Here is a 24,541-nt window from a genome sequence, read left to right as displayed (position 1 = left end):
CTCTTCTTCCAAAGCTCTGTCATATTCCTCTTCAAGTAGGCAAGCACCTCGGAAAGAGTGTAATATAAAGTTCACTGCATGTCAAGCATGATCAAATGATGTTGGACAAGGGAATTAGCATAATGTGTGTGTGTGTGTGTGGGGGGGGGTTAATCAAAACAATCTACAGCTTTTCCCTAAATGTTTTTTTTTTCTAAATATGTTCCACAGAGGATATTACTTTTACTAAGTAGTCTATATAAATTTCATTGTGTGGGACATGGCCCTTGTTTGGATTATGATATACTGCTTTTAGTCCACTTTTGTTTAAATACAGAAATCCCTGTCCAGCTGATTTTCTCTAAATGTATTAGTAGAAATATATATTTTTGCTGACAGCATCTTCTATTTATTTGGAGCTTCTTATATGAGTAAATGTCAATTTACCTTTTAAAGAACCTTCCAGACTGCTTAAAAAAACAACCCTGTCTCAAGGTGTGTGCAGTCAAAATGTTAGGAAGTAATTTGACACAGATGTCTATTACAGTTGTTTCACCTATTGTTGTTGTTAGGTGCGAAGTCGTGTCCGACCCATCGTGACCCCATGGTTGCGATGGGTTGTGATGACCCCATTATTCACTATAATGCTGTGTTTTTATTTAAGCCCACAAAGTTATGCCTGAAAATTAGAATCTGAATTTTAGCATCTTATCTTTGGTGCCGAACCTGAGCATGATAGGCTAGCTTTACTTGGACCCTTCAAGGTTTCTTTCCCTTTTCTCCATGTCACTGATTAGATAATCATAACTCACACTATTAGCCATCTTCCTTTTAAGCACAGTAGCCTGCTAAGTACTCACTGAACAGGATCCAATGGAGGATGTTTACACTATGGAGGCCTCTCTTCTGGTTTCATCATGACAAAGTGTTTCCCAGATTTTTTGGGGGTAGGGGAAGAAACTTGAGTAGTTGCTCAAGATGTTTTTTTGCCTCTCCTACATCTGTGCCTCATCACTTCTGCCACTCCTCCCAGAAGCTGGAAGACATAAACCCTTTTTACCTCCGCACTGTCCCTGCCAGACCACGCAGGCCCAACAAGGTTTACTTCTTCTAGCAAGATTTTGGCCATAATTTTGGTTGCCCTGGCAAAGCACAACCAGAAATAGTGGGTGAACTGTTGTGAGGGGAAAAAAAATAATATTGCACAAAATTTTGGAAATGGCATGTACAGCTAGTTCGGCTGCTTTTAAAGACTCTTGGGGAAGTCTCTCCACTTCTCAGATAGACGAGATAGCCGACAGGTGGGGAGGCAGCTGGCTATTGATAGTGTGTAGGAGGGAAGATTATTGCCTTCTGAAATTTGGCACCTGAGTCAGTCACTGAAGGTCACTTCATTATAAAGCTGACTACGGTGGCCTGTGATGTAGTAGAAGAAGCTACAGTTGGAGGAGACAATAAGAGAAACTTAAGTTTCTGCATAGTCATAATTCTCTTTGAAGAATAAGTGAGTTTTTTTCATTGTACTGTATATTACGCGTCTTAAAGTCTATTCTGCCTGTCTTCTAGATCAGAGGTAGTCAACCTGTGGTCCTCCAGATGTTCATAGACTACAATTCCCATGAGCCCCTGCCAGTGGTTCATGGGAATTGTAGTCCATGAACATCTGGAGGACCACAGGTTGACTAACCCTGTTCTAGATCACTGCAAACTCCTCTACTGAGTTTCTTCCAGGCATTACATACAAATAGTATCCTCTTCTTTCTTCCCCACCCTCCCGAGTCTATTTCTGCTCCCATTAGTCTCTAGCTCATTCAGAATTTGGAATATGGGTTCACCAGATACATTTAAGAACAAATCATAGTAAAATCATTACTGGGACCTGCTGTTTACCTGTATAGTGGCATGCATAGTAGTAGTAGTAGTAGTAGTAGTAGTAGTAGTAGTAGTAGTAGTAGTAGTAATAGTAGTAGTAGTAGTAATAGTAGTAGATACAGACAAGGCCTTTGACATTTTCTCCTCATATCACTTACAACCTGAATATTTTAAATGTATCATTGTAAATTTATGTCGTTAAGAAAATGAACAGAGTGATCTACTTACTTGTATTTATCTTCTGAAGTGAAATGTGCTTTTCTAACTGCCTGCGAAGTTTCACTTCTGCACCATATTTTCCTGTGGTCCCATTGTCAGCCAAAATAAAATGAGAGTGCATGCTGTTAAGTACGGTCAGTTTACTCATTGGATTGGACATCGTTTGGTATGGACGGACTACCTGCATCAGAGAAGGGGAAAAAAGAAATGTAACAATAATGAGAAATAGCATGGAATTTCTGATAGAAGTTAGTTTAGCCCAGTGGCCTTCAACCTTTCCAGACAAAGGCCCTGATGTAAGATCCAATTTTAGCCTTCACCCAGTATACAGAAACACCTCAAGCAAATGCCAAAACATCTCATCATAATATAATACAGCCTTGTGACAGAAAGTCAAAGAGCTGGAACCCATGCTTGTGCTTGCCATTAAGCATCATGGTCTCACCATGCTTTTGGCTCTTTTAGTGTATATACCAGGAGCAAATAAAGACAGTTTAGAGCAACTCACTTCCCAAGCGAGTGGTACTCCATGACAAACCTGAGAGTCCTGACCTACTGGCTGAAGCAATGGACTGGTTGCAGATTCTATAGCACGGCACAGGAGAAAAAACTCAAATATATTGCTGCAACCATATGCCATAACCTGGAACATTTTCCTAGTGGCAAACACTAGGATCTTATCATTTTAGGAACTGTATGCTGCTTTGATATTCAACTGATGGCATCACACTCCCAATACAATTTAGGCTTTGGGGTGCTGGGTGCTCCCCCACAGCTGTGGCAGGGCTGTAGAGAGAGCAACTTGAATTAAGAAAACCTCAGTCTAACACATGGGCATAGTTTTGTACATTTTGGCTGCCTACAAATTACATATCTAAATCAGGTCAAGAGAGATGTTCTGTGCTTCCAAAACCTGCACAAATCCTGGCAGTAGACAGGGAGAACAATCTTAGACCTTCCCTCAGCCACATTTTCCATTTTGTGTATTGATGCAGTAAATAATAATTTTCCCAAATGGGTCAAACAGCAGCTCTCAAAAACCCCTTCAGTTCACAAGATCAATGCAGGGGGAGGCGCTATTTCCATTTGCTCTGTGCACCATGGTCCTGGTCTGAATGAAGTAGGTCATCAGAGCACCGGAGGTGTGGAAGATCTCTCACAACTAAGCTTAACCAAATGCCTGGTGGAAGAGCTCCATTTTACAGGCCCTGCAGAAATCCAATAGCTCTGTCAGAACCCTCAGCTCATCTGCAAGCAAATTCTAATAAGTGGGAACCTGGGCCAAAAAAAGTCCTGGCCCTGGTCAAAGCCAGGCACACGTCACGAGGGCCAGGGGGCACCAACCTATTTGACCCTGCAGAGCACGAGGCTCTGTGTGGAGACATAGAAGGTTAAGCAGTCCTGAAAACATATTGGACCCAGACCACAAATGGCCTTGAAGGTCAAAACCAAAACCCTGAACTTGATCCAGAATTCAACTGGTAACCAATGCAGCTGCCTCACCACCAGCTGGATATGGGGTCTCCATGGTGTTCCAGTATTTTGCACCAGCTGCAATTTCCTTCTGTTCTTCTAGTGTCAGCACTTACTACACTTTTGTATACCCCTTACAGACAAATGAAAGCTTCTCTTTCCCTGTTATTGTTACATATTCTGTCACACAGAGCACAGCAGAATTCACTTAAGCATTTGATAGACAGAGAAAATAAGCAGGTCTGAAAAGAACAATTCTGTAACTGGTAAAACCTCTGCAGTTGTACTGTCCAGAATTGCAAAATGATGCTACTGTGACAGAAGCAATTTCATTCCTAAGTAATTAATTACTGCTGTCTGGGGAAAATACATCTCACAAGTCAATACTGCATGCATTCTATGTCTGAGAACAAAGTTTTCACTCACTGTATTATAAGCTTTAGGTGTGAAAAACAAAATGATATATATATTTTTTTACCAAATAGTTAGTACTCATTCAAAATTCAGTTATGAGAGTCTGTTTTATTAGGCTAAATGATGCACCCAATATAATATTTCTCAAAAATGTAACTCAAGTGCACTTCTGAGAAGGTTAAATGTAGAGAATGGGACATCTAACTTTTTTTCAACAAAGTCTTATACTTTACATTAGGGGCCAAGCCGTTGCATTCAGAAATACAACTGGTGCTAGATTGGGGGGGAAGAGAGTGGAGAAACTCTGCGGAGTTTCTTCCCTCCGCCCAGGACCTGGGAAGGCTGCAGGTAGCTGATAGGAAATTGACCGGCAGAGGTAGCTCTCATGCAGCAGCGATCTGCAACCTCCAAGGGTAGTGGAAAGAGGAGGGGGTGGTCAGGGGTGGGGGACGGAAGGCGACTGGCTTGTCACTGTACAGGCAAGAATTCAGACCATACAAGAATTTCCAGAAGAACCATCCAATACGAAATTTTAAAATAAATATTAAATATATTTCAATTGCTTGCCTCTTCCCTGCAATTCTTTACCCTTTGCTAATACAGGAGGTGAGTTTGAGAGCTATGGCTTCTGGATAGTCTACCTAAGGATACAGGGCAGGGCAAGTGATCTAGCTCATATGGTGCCCCTATACCCCATAACATTCTAATATGTATTCTAATATTAATATAAAATATTAACATTTTTCTACTGTCACAGTTCTCCACTTATAATGCTATATTATATTTTGGTTCATAAAACAGGAAGAGATTACAATCAGAAGTTACATTTGTGCATGTGCATGATCATCAATTCAACTTCACATCAAAATAAAGACTGCATAAAACAGAAACACCAATCCTGGTCAGATTAGGGATTAAGGCATTTCTTAGACTGCAAATTTATTGCCTGACAAAACATGTGCATTATAATTAGAAGCCTGTCCACATGCTAAACCAGTGCTTACTTTTGTTATGCTTGCCTGCACCCCACCTACTCCATCCTATTAATCCAATAGCTGTTTGCCTCTTTTATGCTGTTGTTCTATTCATGCACCAGTAACAGGGCCAGTTCCAGGTTTGTGGAGACTGTGGGTGAAGAATACCTAAGGGCTTCACTATGTTGACTGCTAGGTCCCCCTCCTTGCTTACCCAATCACATGCCCCCCAACTGTTTGTGCATCTTTCCTTTGGCCTTGCGAGTTCTCCTACCACTGGCAGTCACTGAAGTCAAAACTGCCGGCACGCCTTTTCCCAATGGTGCTGGGGTGGGGGTGCAATTAGGAGTGCCAGTGCCATATCAACCAGGAATGCTGATACTTTGTACACCACTCAAATGCCTTTCTCTAGCAGTTCTGGAGGCAGCATGTATGGCTGAGAGCACAAGGGACAAAACACAAGCAGGCACTGGAAGGGTGTGGATGCAGGCAAGAGTGGTGATGAGTGAGCAACACTGGGCCCACCAGAAGTCCTGGTCCCTGGCAGTTGTTCCACCTCAGCATCTATGCAAAATTGATAGAATCCGTAGACTACAACAAGAAAAAATTGGCGGTTCTGAATGAATATCCTAACAGAAAAAAAGAGAGAACCTGTCCCAGGCTATCAAAATCAGTTAACAATATATTTGTACAATCTCTATTTTAATGATAAATGAAAGAACCAGAATGGACTCTAGATTTTGTTCCATTTTCAATGTAGATTGCATAATTAAATTAAATTAAATTCACTGTTATTCTTTAGTTAGAGATACAGATATTTTGGTGAGTTTATTGTGCCAGCCCACCAAATACACTGATATCATTTGAAAGCATAACAGAGTGAAGGCTTTTCTCAATGAACACTATGTGAGTGTTCCACTGTGTGGTACAGTGGTTAGAGATCCAAATCTGAATTCCTACTCTGTCATGGAAGCTTGTAGGGTGACCTTAGGCCAGTCTTAGGCCACTCAGTCTAGTTTACCTCACAACTTGCTATGAGAATAAAATGAATAAGAAAATGATACAAGGTACTATATGAGTTCTCATCAGGAAGAAAGGTGAGATATAAATGAAGTAAATGAATACAAATGTCAGTAAGAGACACACAAACACAGGTGTGTAATGGTTGCGATGTCCACTTGGGAGTCATTACCTCAGATCAGGATTAGACCACCCATGGCATATGTGCTGACAGTGGAACACCAGGCAATTATGCTTAGCATCCAGGGTCAGATCTGTGCCCAAGCAGTGGAGGTACTGGTTGCATTTCTGGGGCCTATGGCGCAGGAGAAGGCAGCAGACATGGCTTTTGCATCAGATCACTTCCCAGACCTATATAGCCAACCACAAAGTCTTAGGTGAATTATTGAGATGCTGGCAGCTGCAGAGGACTTAACTTTCTACAGGTACAATCTACATTTTGTTTGCTTATATGCCAACAGCTTCACAGGCAAACACTGCATTTTTTGGCAGTTGTGCAGACAAAGGTAGCCTATTCGTGCTCTAGATCCTAAATATAGATAGATCCTAAATCATATTAATACTGGCCTTGGAACTATAGATCCTAAATCATATTAACACTGTAGATCCTAAATCATATTAACACTGCTATAGATCCTAAATAATATTAACACTGTCCTTGGAACAACATTGCATTTATGCAACCTGCTCAGATGAACATTTCTTAGGATAGTGATATTCTGCTCTCAATCAGCACATAAGGAACACTTTACATTTCAGGAATAAAGGCAGAAACTTTTATTTTATCTCTGGGATGTTATAGTTGATGAGTCCCATCACAATGTAGGGTTTATAAGATTCTGAACTCAAATAATTATCTTTCTTTCCCAACTATTCTTTGAAGACCACATAAAATCCCATGACTTACAGCTGAACATGTATGCTAATGGTAGCCAGCTCGTTCCGTTTTCTCCATCCAATCCTTTATCCCCAAATTTCTTGGCTTATAATTCTAAGTTTCATCACTGTCTCACACTTAGTAGACTAGATCAAGATGAACAGCCATATTAGTCTGTCTGTAGCAAGTGTCCAGTAGCACTTTAAAGGCTAACAAAGTTTGTGGCGCGGGAGGAGCTTTGGAGAGTCACTAATCACGGCTTCTGTGAGCAGACCTGAGAGCAGTGATTCATGAAAGCTCATACCATGCCACAGCTTTTTAAAATATTTAACGTACTACTAGATTCTTGCTCTTTTCTACTGAGAAATGGGTTGTCTCACACTCAATAGTTTGCTTCACACTCAGTGAGTCTGATTCAGAGGTAATTTTCTACTGGCAGAAGGCACTTTCACAAGTGGAACAGAGCATTTCTGCCTTGCTTCTAAAAAACAGAAGAAATCTTTCCAACTCTACTGAATCAATAAGCTTAGAGAATAACTCTGTTTAAGACAGCAGTATTAATCATGCAAAGATCTTCTTTTTCAAATATATATTTCAAACCCCTTCTTTCTTATGTTCTTATGCCTGGAATCGCTTCTCAGAACTCTTCGTTCACTGTTTTTGAATCCCTCCTGAATCCACCCTGTATTAACTTCTGACAAAATCTTTAGCCTGTAGGTTCCATGGGGCAGGGGAAATTCTCTAAATAAACAAACAAACACACCTGTCTTGCTGTTCTCTAAACTTTGAAGGTGACATATAAGCAGACAAGTAAACACAGTGACTTCTACCTGAGCAATAATTCAAACAATTCAAAGTATACTGGCAAGACTTTAAACCACAGAGAAGCCAGTGACTTACATCTTTGCCAATTAGATCCTCTTGGTTTTCTACAATTCCCCAGGGAGCTATACCAATTGTGCAGATCTTCCCTCTAGATTTGGAGGCATGGTCTTTCAGCGCATCACCAACATGTCGAATAACTCCTAAAAATGAAAAGGCACACAGACATATATCATGTGTGTGGGAAGTTTATTTATTTTAAGCATTGCTATCTCCTACTTTCAACAAAAATATTTTAGAGATATTTTACCACAGTCCTTAAAACAGGAATATAACCTCCTGTTTCGCTATGCTCTTGTATATGGCCAAAAACAAACTTCAAGGAAATTAAAAGAATAATAGTGGAGTATTACTGTCTTTATTGTATTTAGTTTGTCTGGGATTCTCTGACAAATTTTTCAGATTTCGAGATGGGGAAATTCAAGTACAACTTGAGATCATTATAGGATTTCAAGCAGCAGAAAGTCAACTATTGTGTTGTAATCCAAAGCTGTTACAACACAAACTGGGGGATTTAAAAGTGGACTGTTTTATCATGCCATCCCCCCCATTCATTTAAACCAAGTAAAAAGAGAAAGAAAGCTGCCAATAAAATGTGGCTGCAGGTGGGTTTTTTAAAAAATATTCTGTTACTTTAGAATTGTGTTGTAAAATGATCAAACATTTCTTTTTTAAAAAAGGTTGTGAGAGTAGGTGACAGAAGTGATGCTTGGGGAGGGGGGGAGCAATGCCCAACTGGGGACAGCCCAAGTTTTCCCCCTTATACACACAGTTGTATCCCACGGCAAAAAAGGGAACACAGATTTTTCTGCATTCTCCTGCTGCAGAACAACTGAGAGCCTGACTTGGACGAGGCCTGGGACCACCCCAGACATGGCCCAATTCTGTGCAAAAGTGGGATTTAGACCTGTGCTCAAACAAGCGATTATTGCAGTCTGTCGTGCGGAAGACTAGTGTAGTAACACTAACATTTGTGACCTCTTGTTTTCCTTTTATATTTAGCCATTTCTATCTATTTAGCATGGTGACTGAAAACTTGATCTAAAGTGAAACAGATATCAGTCTAATTAGTACTCAGATTGAAGACAACCTGGTAATGTTTTATATGCCATTCAGATCCCCTTTAAAAAAAAATCAGGACAGAAATGTAATAACTATATAAAATATCTAATACCAATTAGGTGTTATCATAGGGGATTTTTTTGTTCATTTCAATGAACAAAAATGTAATTTAGAAATTCTGTGGCATGACAGTTCTAGGACCTCCTACACCAAGTTACAGTTACCTGTGTTCACTCCTCCAGTAAATATCCATGCCCCAGTAGTCATAGCAGCTTTGATGAGACCTTTCCCAAAAACTTGCTTGAGCTTGGGCTGAAGTTCAAAATTCTGGAGACCTCCATGGACGGAGATGAGAAGTTTGGGAAGCTCAAGTTGCCATTCCTTTGTCATCAAGTGTAGAAGAAGATCAGGCTTAGTGTCAAAAGACACACGCACATACTAAAGAATGAAGGCCATAGGCATATTTGCAAAATAAAGAAAACAGAATGACATTAATCCATCTTCCCCATGACTTACCTACAGTATGCATTATAAACATTTTTTCTATCAAAGAACAGTATTATATAAAATCATGGCACATTATAATCGTTCATGAATTGTATGGAACTCTTCTAAAACAAAGGATGCATGAAGATGCATGGACACAGCTCAGAACAGCGGGCCATTGTAAAGATACATCTTCCTAAACATATTTAGCAATGCTAGGAAGTACATTTTTCATGAATTTCAGTGAGAAACAAGAATTCTGTAGTGTCACGTGTTTTGTTTTATTTGGTCTCCTAAGAAATATTTACAAAGCACAGTGTCCAAAAGAATGCAGATCTTGTTCAACCCATTCAGTTGAGCCAGCAAAAAGACATGACGCTAAAAAATAACATGCCTCCAGCCCTTCCTCACCTTCTGGTTCTCTTGCTTTTGTCTGCTGCCATCTTGTACTTAACACTCTGCATGCCTCCTTGAAATGGCCGAAGAGAGCAATGCACATTAAACATGACTCTCCTCTGCCTGTCAGTCAAGCCAGGCAGCCAATCACCTTTCTCCTTGTCTTAAAGGGCCCGTGATGGCAGCTTTTTTAAAAAAGTAAAACTTCTCCATTGAAACCCCTATGCATCTAATCATAGATGCACAGTGCCATCCCTCATGGAATCACGAGTCTTGAATTTTTTTAAAATTAATCTTGTTCCCAATTTTGGCAGGGAACTTTAGAGAAGCATGCTTTGTGTTTTAACTGGGGGGGGGGGGATAAATTAGAGATAGCACTACTTCAGCTCCACACATTTCCTTAGCATGTGGCTAGCTGGTTGCTCTCATCTAGTTTGCGCTTTTTAGTTGGGGGAATCTACTTTATGCGATTCCCCAGCTAGTGCTTTAAAATGTTGCATGTAGGTACCAGTTTGTTGCTTGGATGCTGGATGTTGGCGATGTTGTGCAAAATGCCAAAAATATGGCGTCTGTATAAGATGAGTATTTCACTATATTTATTGGGTGTGGAATGGCCCACTGTACCTGCTGGAATGAATCCCATTGGAAACATATCTGATGGACAATATCTGATGGACTATAATCATCATACTGTTCCATAAATCACATATGGATTTACTGGACGCAGAACCATTAGAAAAACAAACAAACCAACAGTCCCTTGCAGAATTGGCTTGAAAAATCTGATACGATCTGAAATATTTTAGATGCCATTGGATGGCCTTTTCCACATTTTTGATAAAGATCCTTAAAGATGTTAGAACTTCAACTAATTCCTATAAAGTATCCCCCCCAACTCATGAAGATGTTTAACTGAAACAGTAGAATGCATTTTCTGAACCATTTGGAATCTGATCTGTGGAATAAACATGGTAAAACTCTGGCCATTAATTTTTAGTTATTCAAGTGTTCCTGCATATGATTAGAATAGTGAAAAGGAAAGGTTTTATGTTTATACATGATAACTAAACTACTGTTGTGTTCTCAGCAGATCCTAATGGGACATGTAATGACTCTTCCCATGTTACAGCTAATACAAGGAATTTTAAGACCAAAAATCAAAATGTGGTAGATGGACCTTCAGTCAACATTCCAGACTTTGCAGGGAAAGTTTTATCTTTCCATTTCCATAAGATACATTTTCTGAATAATCTCTTGGAATAAAGGCAAATATATACATGTAAAGGTAAAGGTAAAGGTATCCCCTGTGCAAGCACCGAGTCATGTCTGACCCTTGGGGTGACGCCCTCTAGCGTTTTCATGGCAGACTCAATACGGGGTGGTTTGCCAGTGCCTTCCCCAGTCATGACCGTTTACCCCCCAGCAAGCTGGGTACTCATTTTACCGACCTCGGAAGGATGGAAGGCTGAGTCGACCTTGAGCTGGCTGCTGGGATCGAACTCCCAGCCTCATGGGCAAAGCTTTCAGACGGCTGCCTTACCACTCTGCGCCACAAGAGGCTCTACTTATACATATAGCATTTCAGAAAGCCAGAAGCATATTTTTATCAATTTATGATTTTTCATTACCATGGCTTTATTTGAGTGACCTCCTCCCTGGAACTCAATTGTTCCAAAGGCATCAGTTGGGCTGAGTTGTGTGTGCTTGCTGATTGACCATTTCTCTGACTGGAGGTCATTTCGAGTAAGTCGGCTTTCATTCTTCTCATTCTGAATAACAGAGATACTTGGCGTAAGTCCCACATGTTGGCCTATTAGGCGTCCACAGCAACACCTACAGGGCATTAAACAAAAATTATTTCTTGGTTTATCAAAGGCAAAGGTTAGAATTGTCTTAACTCATTGCAAAGTTTGTAGCATATCCTGGGTTGTAGCAAACCCAGTGTAGTTTTGCTTGTCAATAAATAGACTGAAGAATAACAAAGTTATAATCTGTGCTTCAGATGCAAAAATGCACTGGATGCCAGTAATTTTAATGTTCATTTAAAAGAGAATTTCAGTTGATGCAATTTTTCCATTTCACCAGGGTAATTTGCTCAAGTTCTCTCTTGAATTTAAATTAAATAAGACAGAGATTACAGATCTTCCTGCATCTTTTAATGAGAACTTTCAGATGACTGTCTCAATTGTGATCAGAAAGAGAGACAGAGACATAGAGAGAGCACTTCATCCTTCTGATCTCCCATGGATCTTCCCTCACTATTGTTAGCACTTTAAATGAAATTTTAAAAGACAAAATTCACCAGGGTGAAATCTCTCCATGTAGCTCCAGTCTGATGAGGGGCCCTGCATACCTTCAACTGCTTCTTAAAATATTCTGGGATGATTTAATTATGGAATTCTCAGAGTTTTATCTGGTTTGTCTCCTATATGTTAAAGTGAAGGTGCATATATCTGGTGACACTGCACATCCTTTGTGTTTCCATTTTGCTATGGACTGATATCTTCACAAAGTTTTTAGTGTGATGCCTTCTACCAGCCCAGCTGTATGCCAGTGCCAACAAACTCTCCCTTTTTTTAGCTCCCAAAGAATTTGAAATAATAATCCTTTTCTATCGCAGCTTTAAAAAATTGAAACATTATTTCTGGTAAGCACTCAAAAGAAACATTCAAAAAAGCTACTCCAGCGTGCAGAACAGCTGTCAGGAACAGGGTCTACTTTAAGAAGATATAAAAACATTCTACTACAGTGATTTCAACTATTCAAGATGTAATTGACACAGCAAATATTTTTTGCCACATTGGGCTAATACCTTTAAAAAAAAAAACCTTTTTCATGACATTTTAAGTGATCACGTTATTTTTCAACAGAAAAAAACCCAAGAGAAGTGAGTTCCAAATTCCCTGAACTTGTTTTCAAGGGCTATATTTCTGAATGCATTTATCTTGAAACAAAGGTATTGTGCTTTTTATTGTGGATTGTATCTGTAGGATTTATCTTTGTAATACAAAAGGGTATAGACTTAAGAGGACTTGTTTTATTCAATGGGTCTTAGTTTCAAATAGGATTGTCCTGTAGCTATTTCATTACATAAAGAATATCAGAATCAAAGACATCTATTTAACTATAAGAGGAGTGGGTATCTATGAAATTGTTAGGAGAGAATCGCATTTATCTTTAACATACATGAGAAAGTGATGGTGTAGTAATTTTAATGTGTAGCGTAATATAACAGGTTGAACAAAATCTGACATGCAAAGCAAATTCAATATAAAAAAAACGTTGCAATTACCTATGGGGGTCTTTGGTGCTGGGTATAATATGAACACATTCCCGTTTGTAAAATGCCCTTTCTATCCATGACTTCTGAGCCTGAAAAAGGAAGAAGAATACAAAATTAATCCACAGATGAATTTTCCATTATTTAAATATTAAAGAACCAGGAAGCATTTTAACACAGGATGTGTTGAAGCAGAGTGCTTTGCTAGGATCCTTGGCATTTTATGCTTGGCTTGATGGATTGCACATTTCATTAATACTAACATGGTTAATAAAGAAACAGGAATGGAAACAGATTATGCATCAAGACTGTCCAAATGGTGAGAAAAACAACTTCCTCCCTCTTATTACTGTTTATGAAAACCTTCTAATTTATACTATTTCACAAGAAGAGTACCAAATGCTGGCAGGGGCTCATGGGAATTATAGTCCATGGACATCTGGAGGGCCACAGTTTGACTACCCCTGCTTTAGGCTATCAGATTGTCGTTAACCTTATTAAGTAGATTTTTGAAACATAATTTCAGGTCTGCAATATGCAAAAACAGAAAATCACAAGCTAAATGTTTAGGGGGAAAGTTGCAGAAAATAATGTTAAATGAGAAGAGCAACCACAAAAACCAGTGAGTTGGGTTGGGTGTAAAGTTTGGGAAATGTGGAATATTCTTGCAACATTTTCTCATCTGATAAACAACACTCTACACATTTAAAACAATTAGAGAGAAAACTTTTCTGTGTGATGTATTCTAATCACTACTGAAAGTTGATTGCATGACAGTGACAACAAGTTCAGGCACATGTCCTGTCATGCAAATCCAATTGCTTATCGTTTTCAGTAAGAACTGAAGAAAAAGTGTCTTTAAAATCTGCATCCTTTTTTCTTCAAAAATATATTTGAAGAATAAATAAAGAACTGATATATTGCTACATAAAAACACAATTGCACTCTAGAAATACTGACAATCCTGGAGATAAGAAAATACAAGACATCTTGTACACATTGTTATTGATTGCAAATGAAAAGTGGCAATAACTTGATTGGCATGAGTGATTTATTTATTTGTTGCTTCTTTTTCTTGAAGAAAACATATCATGAAACAAGCAGCCATATGATCTGTTTGAAGAGTTTTATCTAGTGGCATAAAGAGAGCGCTTCAGGTTCTGCCCATAGTGAATTTCATCAGAAAATTGTTAATAAGCAGCCAGCATAGGCAGTATGTGATCATGTAGCGGTTATACATCCAGACAGAAATCTGTATACTGAGTGGACAAAAAAAGGTGAATCTTTACTGTTTTTAAAATAGTATATGAAAGACATATTTTAAGTCAATACGACCATGCTAGAAATTAATCTAGCAAACCCCAAGGAAAAAACAATTGTTAATCAGAATAAAGAATTGTATTTCTAGGACGATCTTGTACCACAGCACTGTGGATAGAAGGGATTGCAATCAGAAGAGTGAAACTTTACTATTTCCCTCCCAGTGTAGCCCCAAGTACTCTCCCTTATGCTGTTCTAGGAACACGATGTGGGGAGAGTCATGGGTCTATTGAAAAATGGAGGAATCAGCAAAAAACAAAGAACAAAAAACTCCCCAGTAGATGTTTTTGCAATATTCCAACCATTAAATATATACATAGAAATGATCAAATACAATATGAAATCAGAACTCATTAGAATTAAAGACAAAATAAATTAGTTTGTTATCTATAAACTGTTAAAAACTAACACATTCTACTGAAATATACATAAGAGATCACGCCATTGCTTTTGAATATTTATCCATTCCACTCGCATCTGGCTGGGTCCTCTTCAAAATCTGTATGTTATTTTAAATTTTTTATAATCTAGTCCCCTTTTCATAAAATATTGCAGGTGATACCTGAATTCTAAACATAAATATGTTACATTATTAATTTTTGAGGCTTGGATTGCTCTATAATTTCTAATCGAATTTCCATGGTACCACATGCAGGTGGTATGTAGCAACATTATTAATTTTTGAGCCTTGGACTGCTCTGCAGCTATGCACGATCCTTATTATATGCCATAAATGCCTACATCCATTACTATTCTTCCAGTGTACATGATGATAGGCCAGTGATGCTTCAACTTATAAGTAGGTTTCATATGGGTCTGCTCCATAGTTTGTTTACCTTACAGTGACATTTAAAGTGAACTCCCAACATTTACTGAAAGCCCCATCCTATCTATTGATTCACTTGGACATACCCAAGTAAAGGTATGTACAATTCCACTCAGAGAGAATATTTCTTGTTTAGATAGGTTAAAAATTTTCAAATCCCCTGAAGAAAGCATCACATTTCAAGAACTTTTGATTAATTAATAAAGATTAATTGGCAAATCATCATATATTAGTATTGCATAGAAGATAGTACAGTTTTCTATTTTAGGAAGAATATATATTGTCCTGTTAAAAAACAGGCTTTTTAAAAGTTAAACTTTTTTAAAGTTAAAAAATATATGATTGAATATTAAACTATACTTGCGGTATGGAGATTCATAGGCTTCCTTAGTATATCTTAGTATATATTAGTTGTCTAGAATGCTGGTTATTGTCTATCAAGTATATTATTGCCTTTATATGCTAGATTTCCTGGGATATTCCTGTCTGAATAAGTTCCTTTTACAAACACGCCCACGAGGAACTATTAATTGGCAGGGTTTTCTAAAATTTCATTGGCAATGCAGTTACAAACCCTGATGGAAATGAACAAAACCATTTAATGTAGTCTTTGCAGACTTTATCCATTAAATATTCGTGGAAAGCTGTCCCTAAAATGTTGTTCAGGAAGGGGAAAAGATCAGTAAGTGGACTAACAATATTACATTTAAACACATTAAACTTAAGATATAACTTACAGAACTTATTAGTAAAAAGAGAATAAATGTCTTGCTGGATGAGATCATTGTTAAACTTTTTTTTTAATTAATTAAAAAAAAAACCAGTGACCAGTCGGATGCCTTTGGGAAGCTTTCAAGCTAAGAGTTCTGTTGTTTCTCCCCAGCAATGATCAAGGGCTATTTGGATTGTTATCCTAATACTAGCTATTTGTTTTCTGTGCCATTTCACAAGGTAAAGACACCCAAGTAAAGTACAATGTATTACAGGTCTGTTCTTAGTTTCAACTAAAAGATAAAATAAAAGTGCCAAAAACACTTCCAAAAACTGGGACAACTAATCCCTTTGCCTCAAGGACATTGCTGGTCCAGAGCTAATAATTTTCATTTCCACAAACTATCCCATTCTATGGGCTGAACAAGCAATATAGTTAAAGTATATAGACATTAATTTGCATTAATTAAAACACTTGCTACACATTGCTGAATCAAAATATCAAAATTTAAAAAGTGTGGAGAATTTTATGGGATATGAATAGGCTGTAAATTCTGAATAACAATGTGCAGCATGAATTAGATTAGTTTAAGATGCATTGGATTTTTGCTTTTCATTAAAGTTCCAACAGCACTTAGGAAAACAGTTATCATCACATATATTTCATACATTTTTAGATCTAGTTAAACCTACTTTAACCTTGTGAAATACAGATTTTGTTATAAAGTTTACAGCAACAATAACATTTTTTTACCTGAGCATCCACATTTCAGTCTTTCTAAAGTTCTCCCTGGTAAATTTGTGTTGTCAACATTCTGTTGCTGCTGGACATTCTGCTAATACACTCATGACCGCCTACCAGACAAGTCATTCATTCCATTCTTAACCAAGAGATGTTAAAGTAAGCAATGAACTTGCGCCCATTAGTTACTTGGAATGTGCTGCCATGGGATTAGCCTCATTAGGAGTGCTACAGACATTCACTAACAGCTCCAAAACACAGCTTCATTTGAACATCTAATCTGACGCCAAAAGAAAAACAAATCCCCTGAGAGCTTGGACTTAACAGTCACAAGTCCTGACAGGCAGCTTTTAATTTTTTTTCAAAAAGGTCTTGTGAAAGTGTGATAAGGTGTTCTGGGTTCTGAAAGTTCAACTCAGGAAAGCAAATCCTTCAAATGAAACAGTGTACTAAGCTGGAAAGAACCTGAACGCACATGAGATATTTTTAATCTCTAAAGAATGAAACCAGTGTATTTATTCAGCAACTGCTGGGAATTCTTAGTACACTGAAAAATATATTAGTATTCATCAACCACAGTTCCTATCAAAAGGGCCAAGGTTTGCATCTTTCAGTCTAATGTTGATCATCTAATAAATGTGTCATCCATGGAAGCAAACTTATTTTTTGTCTGTTGGAGTGCAAATTAGGCCACAAAGTGGTAATGTTAGATTATTAGACATTTGGAATAAACTAGAGAAATCAGAAGGCTATTTCCTATACAACCCATTCTTCAGAAAATGGTAGCTGATGGTAGTTTATCATTTGTATTAGTTTGCCATTCTGACTTTTTAATTGTGACACTATGTGTATGATCCCACAGCATGCTATCAATGGTGGTTGTAATAAGTTTTATACTAACATTCAAATGTTTATATGCACAACTGATCTTTTCTACCTCTTAAAAACATTAGCAGAAATCCCTAAGATCAGCACTTGATGGAAAACCTGTGTGTACATTGCACATGTAAGTATTTATGTGGCTATTGTTATGTCTAGATTATGTCTAGAATACAGCCAAACAATTTACAAACATTGTTAATGGTTCCGATTTTATACTGTGTTCAATTAATGGAGAATTGGTACTTTACGGTCCTCAAATTTTGTTACTTTCATTTAAACCGTTTATCTCCCACAGACCTTCAGCACATAGGTTTCCAAAGCATCTGTTCCACTATATATTTCTGGTAAGGCCTTGGAGGAGGGCCGTGTCTCATGGCTTAAGTGCCACTCAGCGCTTAACACCAACTCAGGGCAGGTTGGTGTTTTGGGCAAGGAGGCCAGATCTCTGTTAGTGTCTGACTTCAACTGTAGGCCTGGTGGAACAACTCTGTCTTGCAGACCCTGTGGAACTGTCCTAGGTCCTGCAGGGCCCCTATCTCAGTGGGGAAAGCATACCACCAGGCCAGCTGAGGCCAGTTTAACATCTTTGGGGCCAGAGACCTTAAGCAAATTTTGTTCACTAGATCTTAAGTTTCTTTAGGAAACAGGGGAGGAGGTGGTACCTCAGGTGGGAAGATCCCATACCATTTAGGGCTTTAAAGGAAATACCAAAACCTTGAACCTGATTTGGTCCTCAGTCTGGAGCCAGTGCAGCTAGGAGGGCACAGGCTGAATACTTGCTCTCCATGGGGTCCCACTAAAGACCTGTGCAACTGCATTCTGGACCAGCAGAAGCTTCTGAAGCAGTGTCAAGGGCAGTCCTACATACATCAAATTGCAGTAATCCAGATTATAATTAACTAGAAAGAAAGCCCATTTTATCTTGAAATAAAATGGGCACTAGAGAAGGTAGTCTGGGTGGGAAGGCTTCGGAGGCTGAAGGCCTCCGGTGGGCTGATAGCGTGTGCGGGATGGCGATGGCGTGTCGGGTCGTGGCAGACCTGTTGTAGGGCGGCGGCAGGGGCGACGGCAGCAGTCGCTTGTCGGCTGAGGGCAGTGGCGGCTCCGGGCAGGCGTGGCGGCGGGTGCCAACAGTTTGGCGGGCGGCAGGAGCGACCGGCGTGGCGTCAGCTGGGCGGCGGAGGTCGCGGAGATGGCAAGCAGCGTGGTAAGCAGGCGGAGTGCCTGTCATCCGTGGAGGCAGCAGGGCGGCGGGGGCATGTCTGGGCGAGGCGATGCTTCGCTGCCGGCAAAGGAGCAGGGCGGCCGCGTCTTTGATGTGGCCGCCCTGCTCCTTTGCCGGCAGCGAAGCATATGGCGACGGAGCGCGGGCAAGGAGTCTGGGGCGGGCCAAGTGGCCAATAGGGAGGCGTGCGTTGGCCCCCAAGTGGCCCTCTCTGAGTTTTTATCCCGGACGGGTCCCCACAAGGCCTTACTATTTATTTAGTCCGTGGTGCCCCGCAGGGCGCCACAGGACGTTTAAAGATGGGCAGGTTCATATGGGAAAGAGTGGTCTTTTAAGTACCCTAATCCTAGAAAACAGGATTTTAAAGGTGAGAACAAGCACTTTGAATTGTACTTCAATCAAAATGTTAAGAAAAATCACTATTGGTACACTAAATGTACCTTGTTGTTTGAAACTGACACTACAGATGAAATCTGATTGAACAGTGTCCCCAGATTATGAACCTGAATCTTTAGGGGGAATATAAGTGTCTCCAGGACTCACAGGTTTCTTGATTCTGTCTTGGTGTTAGCTGCGTCCTACCCAAGATCAAGGATTTCAACAACTATCAGTTACCACATGCTCAATTACCTTGTCCCAAAATGAGATTTGTTCAGGTTAGTAGTTAAAAAAATCCAGGTCAAGGAAAGGTATCTGAGTTCTCTAGTGTCCTAAGCACAGAGACCTCTGCACCCTATTTCTAGCTCTACCTGCAACTCCAAAACTGCTGATTGGAAAACCAAGCTAATCCTTTGGAGACAGATCTTTGGTAAGCATCTTTTTGGAGGAGATGTGCGTACTTTCTGATGTCAGATTTAATTCCTTCCTCCCTCCCTCCCTATGGGAGCCCTGGAATAAGGACTGGCTATAGTAGCCTATATCAGCTTTCTGCTCTGAACCTTGGTAGGCACAGACTGCCTTGCAAAAGAGAGATGAATGCCAGAGAATCCCTGCAGTTGTTCACCTGAGCATGCTTAGAATAACTTTGTAAAATTTGGACCTTAAACCTTGAGAGACTTTTTGGGCAAAACTTTCCTCACAGTCCATGCATTCTGCTCACATGCTACTTAACTTCCATGATTTCCTCTGTCACACACATGCACATTCTGGTCATTGAAATCCAATAGCTGTTCTGGGGCAGGCATCTGGGGTTAGAAGAATTAGTTTCATAGACAATGGCAGTTTTTCTCAGGACTCAAGGATCCAAAGGTACTTCCCATGAATACCAATACAAACTATAGCTTCCACACTCTTTTTAAGGCACTAATCTTTCCTTCATGAAAATATTTGCAGCTCCCTGGACCCAACCAAGCAATTTCCTCTGAATAGATTTAATAAGCCAATATTAGCAAGGTTCAGACACTCCCACAAGGAACTTTCCCACATTTCCAGGATGTACATGGTGAAATTCATGCAACAACTAGGGTAAGCTTTGATAGCATTCTGTGCCTGAACTGCTAAACTATTATGAGTTTAACGTTGAAGATCAGTATACATTGCAAACACTAAAATTTTGTATGCCAATAACCAGAGAGCTTTCTATTGCATGCAACAGTGATTCCAAATGGTGTATATAATAGAGTCACAGTAGAAACATTCTGGGTGGGTTGTTAATCTTCAGGCATGGAATATGGGAGTATTGCAGCATAAAATGGCCAAACTGGTAATGTAGATTCTATGCCAATTATATTATTATCCAGAAGACTTTTGCCATCCCTCTTCATTGTATGTGGCCTTCAAGGCAGTTTATAAAATCCAACAAACAGCAGTTAAAAAACCAGCAGATTGAAGAGAAAACCAGCAGATTGAAGAGAATAAAACAACTAATAGCTGTTTCTCTTAGTAGAAGAGTAGACAGAGTTTTCTGCCAATTCCTTCTAAGCATCAGAACTATGCTTTCTCTTGTTCCATTCCCTAAGGACCTGTTGGCCTTCAGGAACAAAATTTTTAGAGTTCAGTGGGCTGCAGCAGGAGGTGGAAGCATCAAAGTTCCAATCAATAGTCTGTAGATGGATGGATCCATGCCTGTGTTCTCAAGATGGGCCCCAAGAGGAAAACATAGGCAGGTCTGGGGGGAGAGTGCACTTTAAGAAGCAGGGAGAGTCAAACATGTAGGTCAGTAATGCAGCATCCTGTAGATTTTAATGTTTAAAGGTAGGTTTGAGAACATATACTGTCAATTTGTTCTTAAAGGACCGATATGAACCGAATCTCACTCCTTGTTTTAGTGCCTTTGCTCAGATGTGTAATGGCAAAGTAATACTAACATTCCATTGACATGCACAAAATGTGCTTTCCCACAGCAGAACTCAGAAAGAAAAAGAACTTGGAGAATGGCAAGATTTAAGAGAATATATGGTAGGAAGAATTAAACAGTCTTCCTCCTCCAGCATTACCACTTATCCTCTGCTTTCCCTTTTTTTATTTTAAAGGTAAAAAATAACACCAGACAGGTGTGGTTCCATGCTAAATCCCCATATCCTTCATCAGAGTTTAACAACAAAGGAGTGATTCTAGAAAGGGAAGTTTAAAAACAATCAAGGTCCTGCTGGCACCTCAAACTCTTGAAATGGAATGAGAATCTATTAGAGCACCAGGATCAATGAATTTATACAACTTCTCTGCAGCCAGTCCAGAGAAGTATTGTGAAATTCAGCAGAAATGCCAAATTTACCCACTTGCGCAGTGTAGTTGCACACATCCTCCCTTTAAAGAAAGTGCATTTGACTAGAATTTTCTCCTCTTTAAAAAAGTGCATTTGACTAGAATTTTTTCCATTTGAGCAACCAGTCTGGTAAAAAGGAAAAGCAGATCAGTTTCAGCAAACACTGTTATAAGTTTCAGTAACAATTTTTTAAAGTATATTTACTGTTAATTCACAAACCTCTCATGTTGATTTTTAAGCTGCCATAATGACCAACAGAGCAAAGTCAGCAGCAGGAATTCCTTGGGAAACTTTGTTTCCATGAATCAGTGATCCTTGGCTGGTGATTAAGGGAATGGACCTTCTGGGTGGTTCAACTCACTCCCACCTTAATAAGCATGGCATTGAATTCCTGGGTGCTCTAATTCCTGGGTGCTCTATTAACATTTCTCATCATTTGTATTTAGTAGTAAGAACTGTGGGAAGGGCAGAATTAGCTAATGGTGTCATAACCTCAGTAATCTCTACAGCAAAAGATTGTTTGAAGACTTCCTCATGAGAAAACTGCAAAAATGCTGCTGAAGAAACACACCTTTTGCCTGTTCTTCTGTGCATACTGTGCATACATGCAGATAATCCAAATAAAACATATTTTAAAAATTACCTCTACATGAATGTGAATAGAATGTTCAGTTATGCAGTTCAGATAAAAGATTACAAACATCAGGAACTGTGGACAGAACAGTCACTAAAGTACAAACCAGAGGTGATGATCAGAGTTTTTTGCTTGAAATTCCCAGATTTTGTTTTGTTTTGTTATATAGCAGGAACCCCTGGCACTACAGCTCAAGAGATCTGTCCACTGAGGCAAGCAGTAGCTCTACAGGACCACTTCATGTGGGGAAATTGTTCCCAGGGGAAGGCTTAAAAACACTTTTCCTCCCTGTCATATTGCTGATCTGAATTGGTCCAACAAATACTCACTTTGTAAAAGACAACAAAATGCTGTGAGGTCAATTAAACACCCTCAGTCACTCTGTTTTGGTGACAGGAACAAGAAAGTCAGAGGTAATTGTTCTACTTGCATTCCTGTGCTCACAAGCAGTGATAACAGACTGCAGAGAAGGGAAGGGGGGAATGGTATACTTTTATGCCAGCAGGTCTCTAACATCTAATTCAGTGATGTGTATACACTGCAATCAGTAACACAGAGAGAAACTGAAACAGCCAGCAGGCACAGTTCTATTAAGTAAAAACAAATAAACAACCAACCAATTTCAATTAGGATCACAAAACTACACAGAAGGTATGTTTCTACCTCAAGGGAAAGAGAAGAAAGAACTCAGACATCAATGGCCTTTTATCTTTTGTTTTCACCATGCATTCTCCCATTGGATTTTCCTTGTGGTCCCAGTGCCTAAAAGGCAGAGAGGGCAGTGAAGGCAAAGGGGCCCACTCCCAATAATACAGTCTTTGGAAGTAAAATTGGACACAACTTTATTGACTACAGTGATAAGAAACACTGGCATGTTGAACTTCCTTCAGCATTCAGTTAGCTTTCTTTTTCTCTGGGATTTTTGGGAGTAGGTTTGCCACAGCCCGCCCCCCGCGCTTCTAAGCAAGTTAATTCAAAAGCATAAAGGATCCATTGGAGTTGCCCCCCTCTTCCCTTTTCTCGCCCCAGAGAGGCCACTCTTCCATCACCCACATTGAAATTGTTCTTCTCAGCCTGTACTTTGTCTTCCTCTACCCTTCAATATACAAGCACCATTATTCCCGTTTTCCATCTGTTAAATTTTGTTTTTGTTTTTTAAACATCAGACTAATTCTAGTAAAAAGGCATGCAGAATATTAACTGAGACTGTTAAGGGAGGACCCACTGGCAGGAAAAGCCATTGGGTTGATAGCAAACAGTAGCCCAGTAGCAAGCACAACAGGTAGTCCACAATATTATGCCAGGGAGGGTGCACATAGGCATGTGTATGTTTGGCTGTATCTCTTGAGCATTGTGGTATTCAGCTTTGAGTGCTGCAGTCCATCTCAACATTCCGCTGCTCACAGGCTCAAGAAAGGTTGGGAACCCCTGCCCCTGTGCACACACTGAATCAATTTTTTTTAGCAAGTCACAGTCTTGCAAAATCCTGAGATGTGAATGATATACTTTGCCACAAAATGTGCTATTACTCCTGTCTCAGCATTTCTCCTTTTATAGGAAAGGTGCTTGCTCTACTGTTCTACATGTCAGCATGCACCTGTACACACCTGCCTGCATGCACCCACAGCTGAGTACTGTGGGCCTCCTGCCACTCGTACTACTGGGCATGATAATTTGCTATTAACCGAATGTTCCTGACACTCGGTGCAGTCTGTAGCTGCACTCTGGCAAGACAAAAGAGGCACACTTCCTCATCTTTCCCTTTCCTTCCCTGTCTTCAGAAGACTGAGCTTCAGACAGCTTTTCTGGAGCCATTCCATCATGGCCCCCAGACATTTGGCCAAAGAATTGGGGGAGTACTTTACCAGCCACTCTCACCTATGCATCAGAGCATATACTGTGTGATTCCTAGGAGAAAAACTGGAGAGAAAGAAAAGTAAGGAGTGCACGCACAGAATTCAAATTAAAGTTATTCTGATTTGAATTCAGTGAAAATTGAGAGTAAGCTGTGTGTGCAAAATAGGCCAATGTTTCAGAGCTGGCCGGCAGGCTGGAGTGCAAACTGCATCTTCAAACAATCCCATTCCTTGAATGCCCAGTGAAGAGAGGACACCACACACCTGTTAAATGTGACTGCCTCTTGATAGCATTGTAGCCTCACTACCTACGTTCTTAGATTGCCTTACTGCCTATGCCCATGGCTGAACGTTGGTGCCTATAAAGGGAGGGTGCTTCCTAATGCTTGAAGTTTGATATGGGGGATTCCTTGGGTCAAGGATTTTATCTCATTTGAATAGAGAAAAGATTACAGTTGAAAATGGAAACTAATGCAAATGAAAACTTTGTTTCTGCCTTTCAAGAACAATGGGGCCCTTACCTGAACTATTTAAGAAAATAATACAAAAGGGGATTGAAACGGGGAACTAAATGTATTAAACGAAGAGCATAACCTTTCTTTTTTCTGTACTAACAATGTATTTCACTATCTTTAATTCTGGAAAATAAAAATAAAAATCTTATATAAAAAAAGAAAACTTTGTTTCTAACACATGTAAATGGAAGT

General features: G+C 39.6%; 1 protein-coding gene across 13 annotated transcripts in view; it reads right to left on the bottom strand.

The window, feature by feature from the left end:
* The window catches only part of TRPM3 (transient receptor potential cation channel subfamily M member 3), a 427,187-nt gene that overhangs the window by 135,922 nt on the left and 266,724 nt on the right, over positions 1 to 24,541 (bottom strand). For 12 of the 13 annotated variants that reach the window (XM_077344811.1, XM_077344812.1, XM_077344814.1 and 9 more), the window contains 5 exons: positions 12,947 to 13,026; positions 11,283 to 11,487; positions 8,997 to 9,210; positions 7,729 to 7,853; positions 2,080 to 2,251 (listed from right to left, as the gene is read on the bottom strand). In XM_077344811.1, coding sequence (XP_077200926.1) covers positions 2,080 to 2,251; positions 7,729 to 7,853; positions 8,997 to 9,210; positions 11,283 to 11,487; positions 12,947 to 13,026 — 796 coding nt within the window. Of the gene's footprint in view, positions 1 to 2,079; positions 2,252 to 7,728; positions 7,854 to 8,996; positions 9,211 to 11,282; positions 11,488 to 12,946; positions 13,027 to 15,817; positions 15,881 to 24,541 lie in introns of those variants that run through there. The other variant, XM_077344822.1, reaches the window with a different exon arrangement.

This window comes from Paroedura picta, chromosome 7, assembly GCF_049243985.1.
Source record: "Paroedura picta isolate Pp20150507F chromosome 7, Ppicta_v3.0, whole genome shotgun sequence".
NCBI classification, from domain to species: domain Eukaryota; kingdom Metazoa; phylum Chordata; class Lepidosauria; order Squamata; family Gekkonidae; genus Paroedura; species Paroedura picta.
Note: the sequence above shows the minus strand (reverse complement) of the source record. Positions and strands in the feature narration are given on the sequence as shown.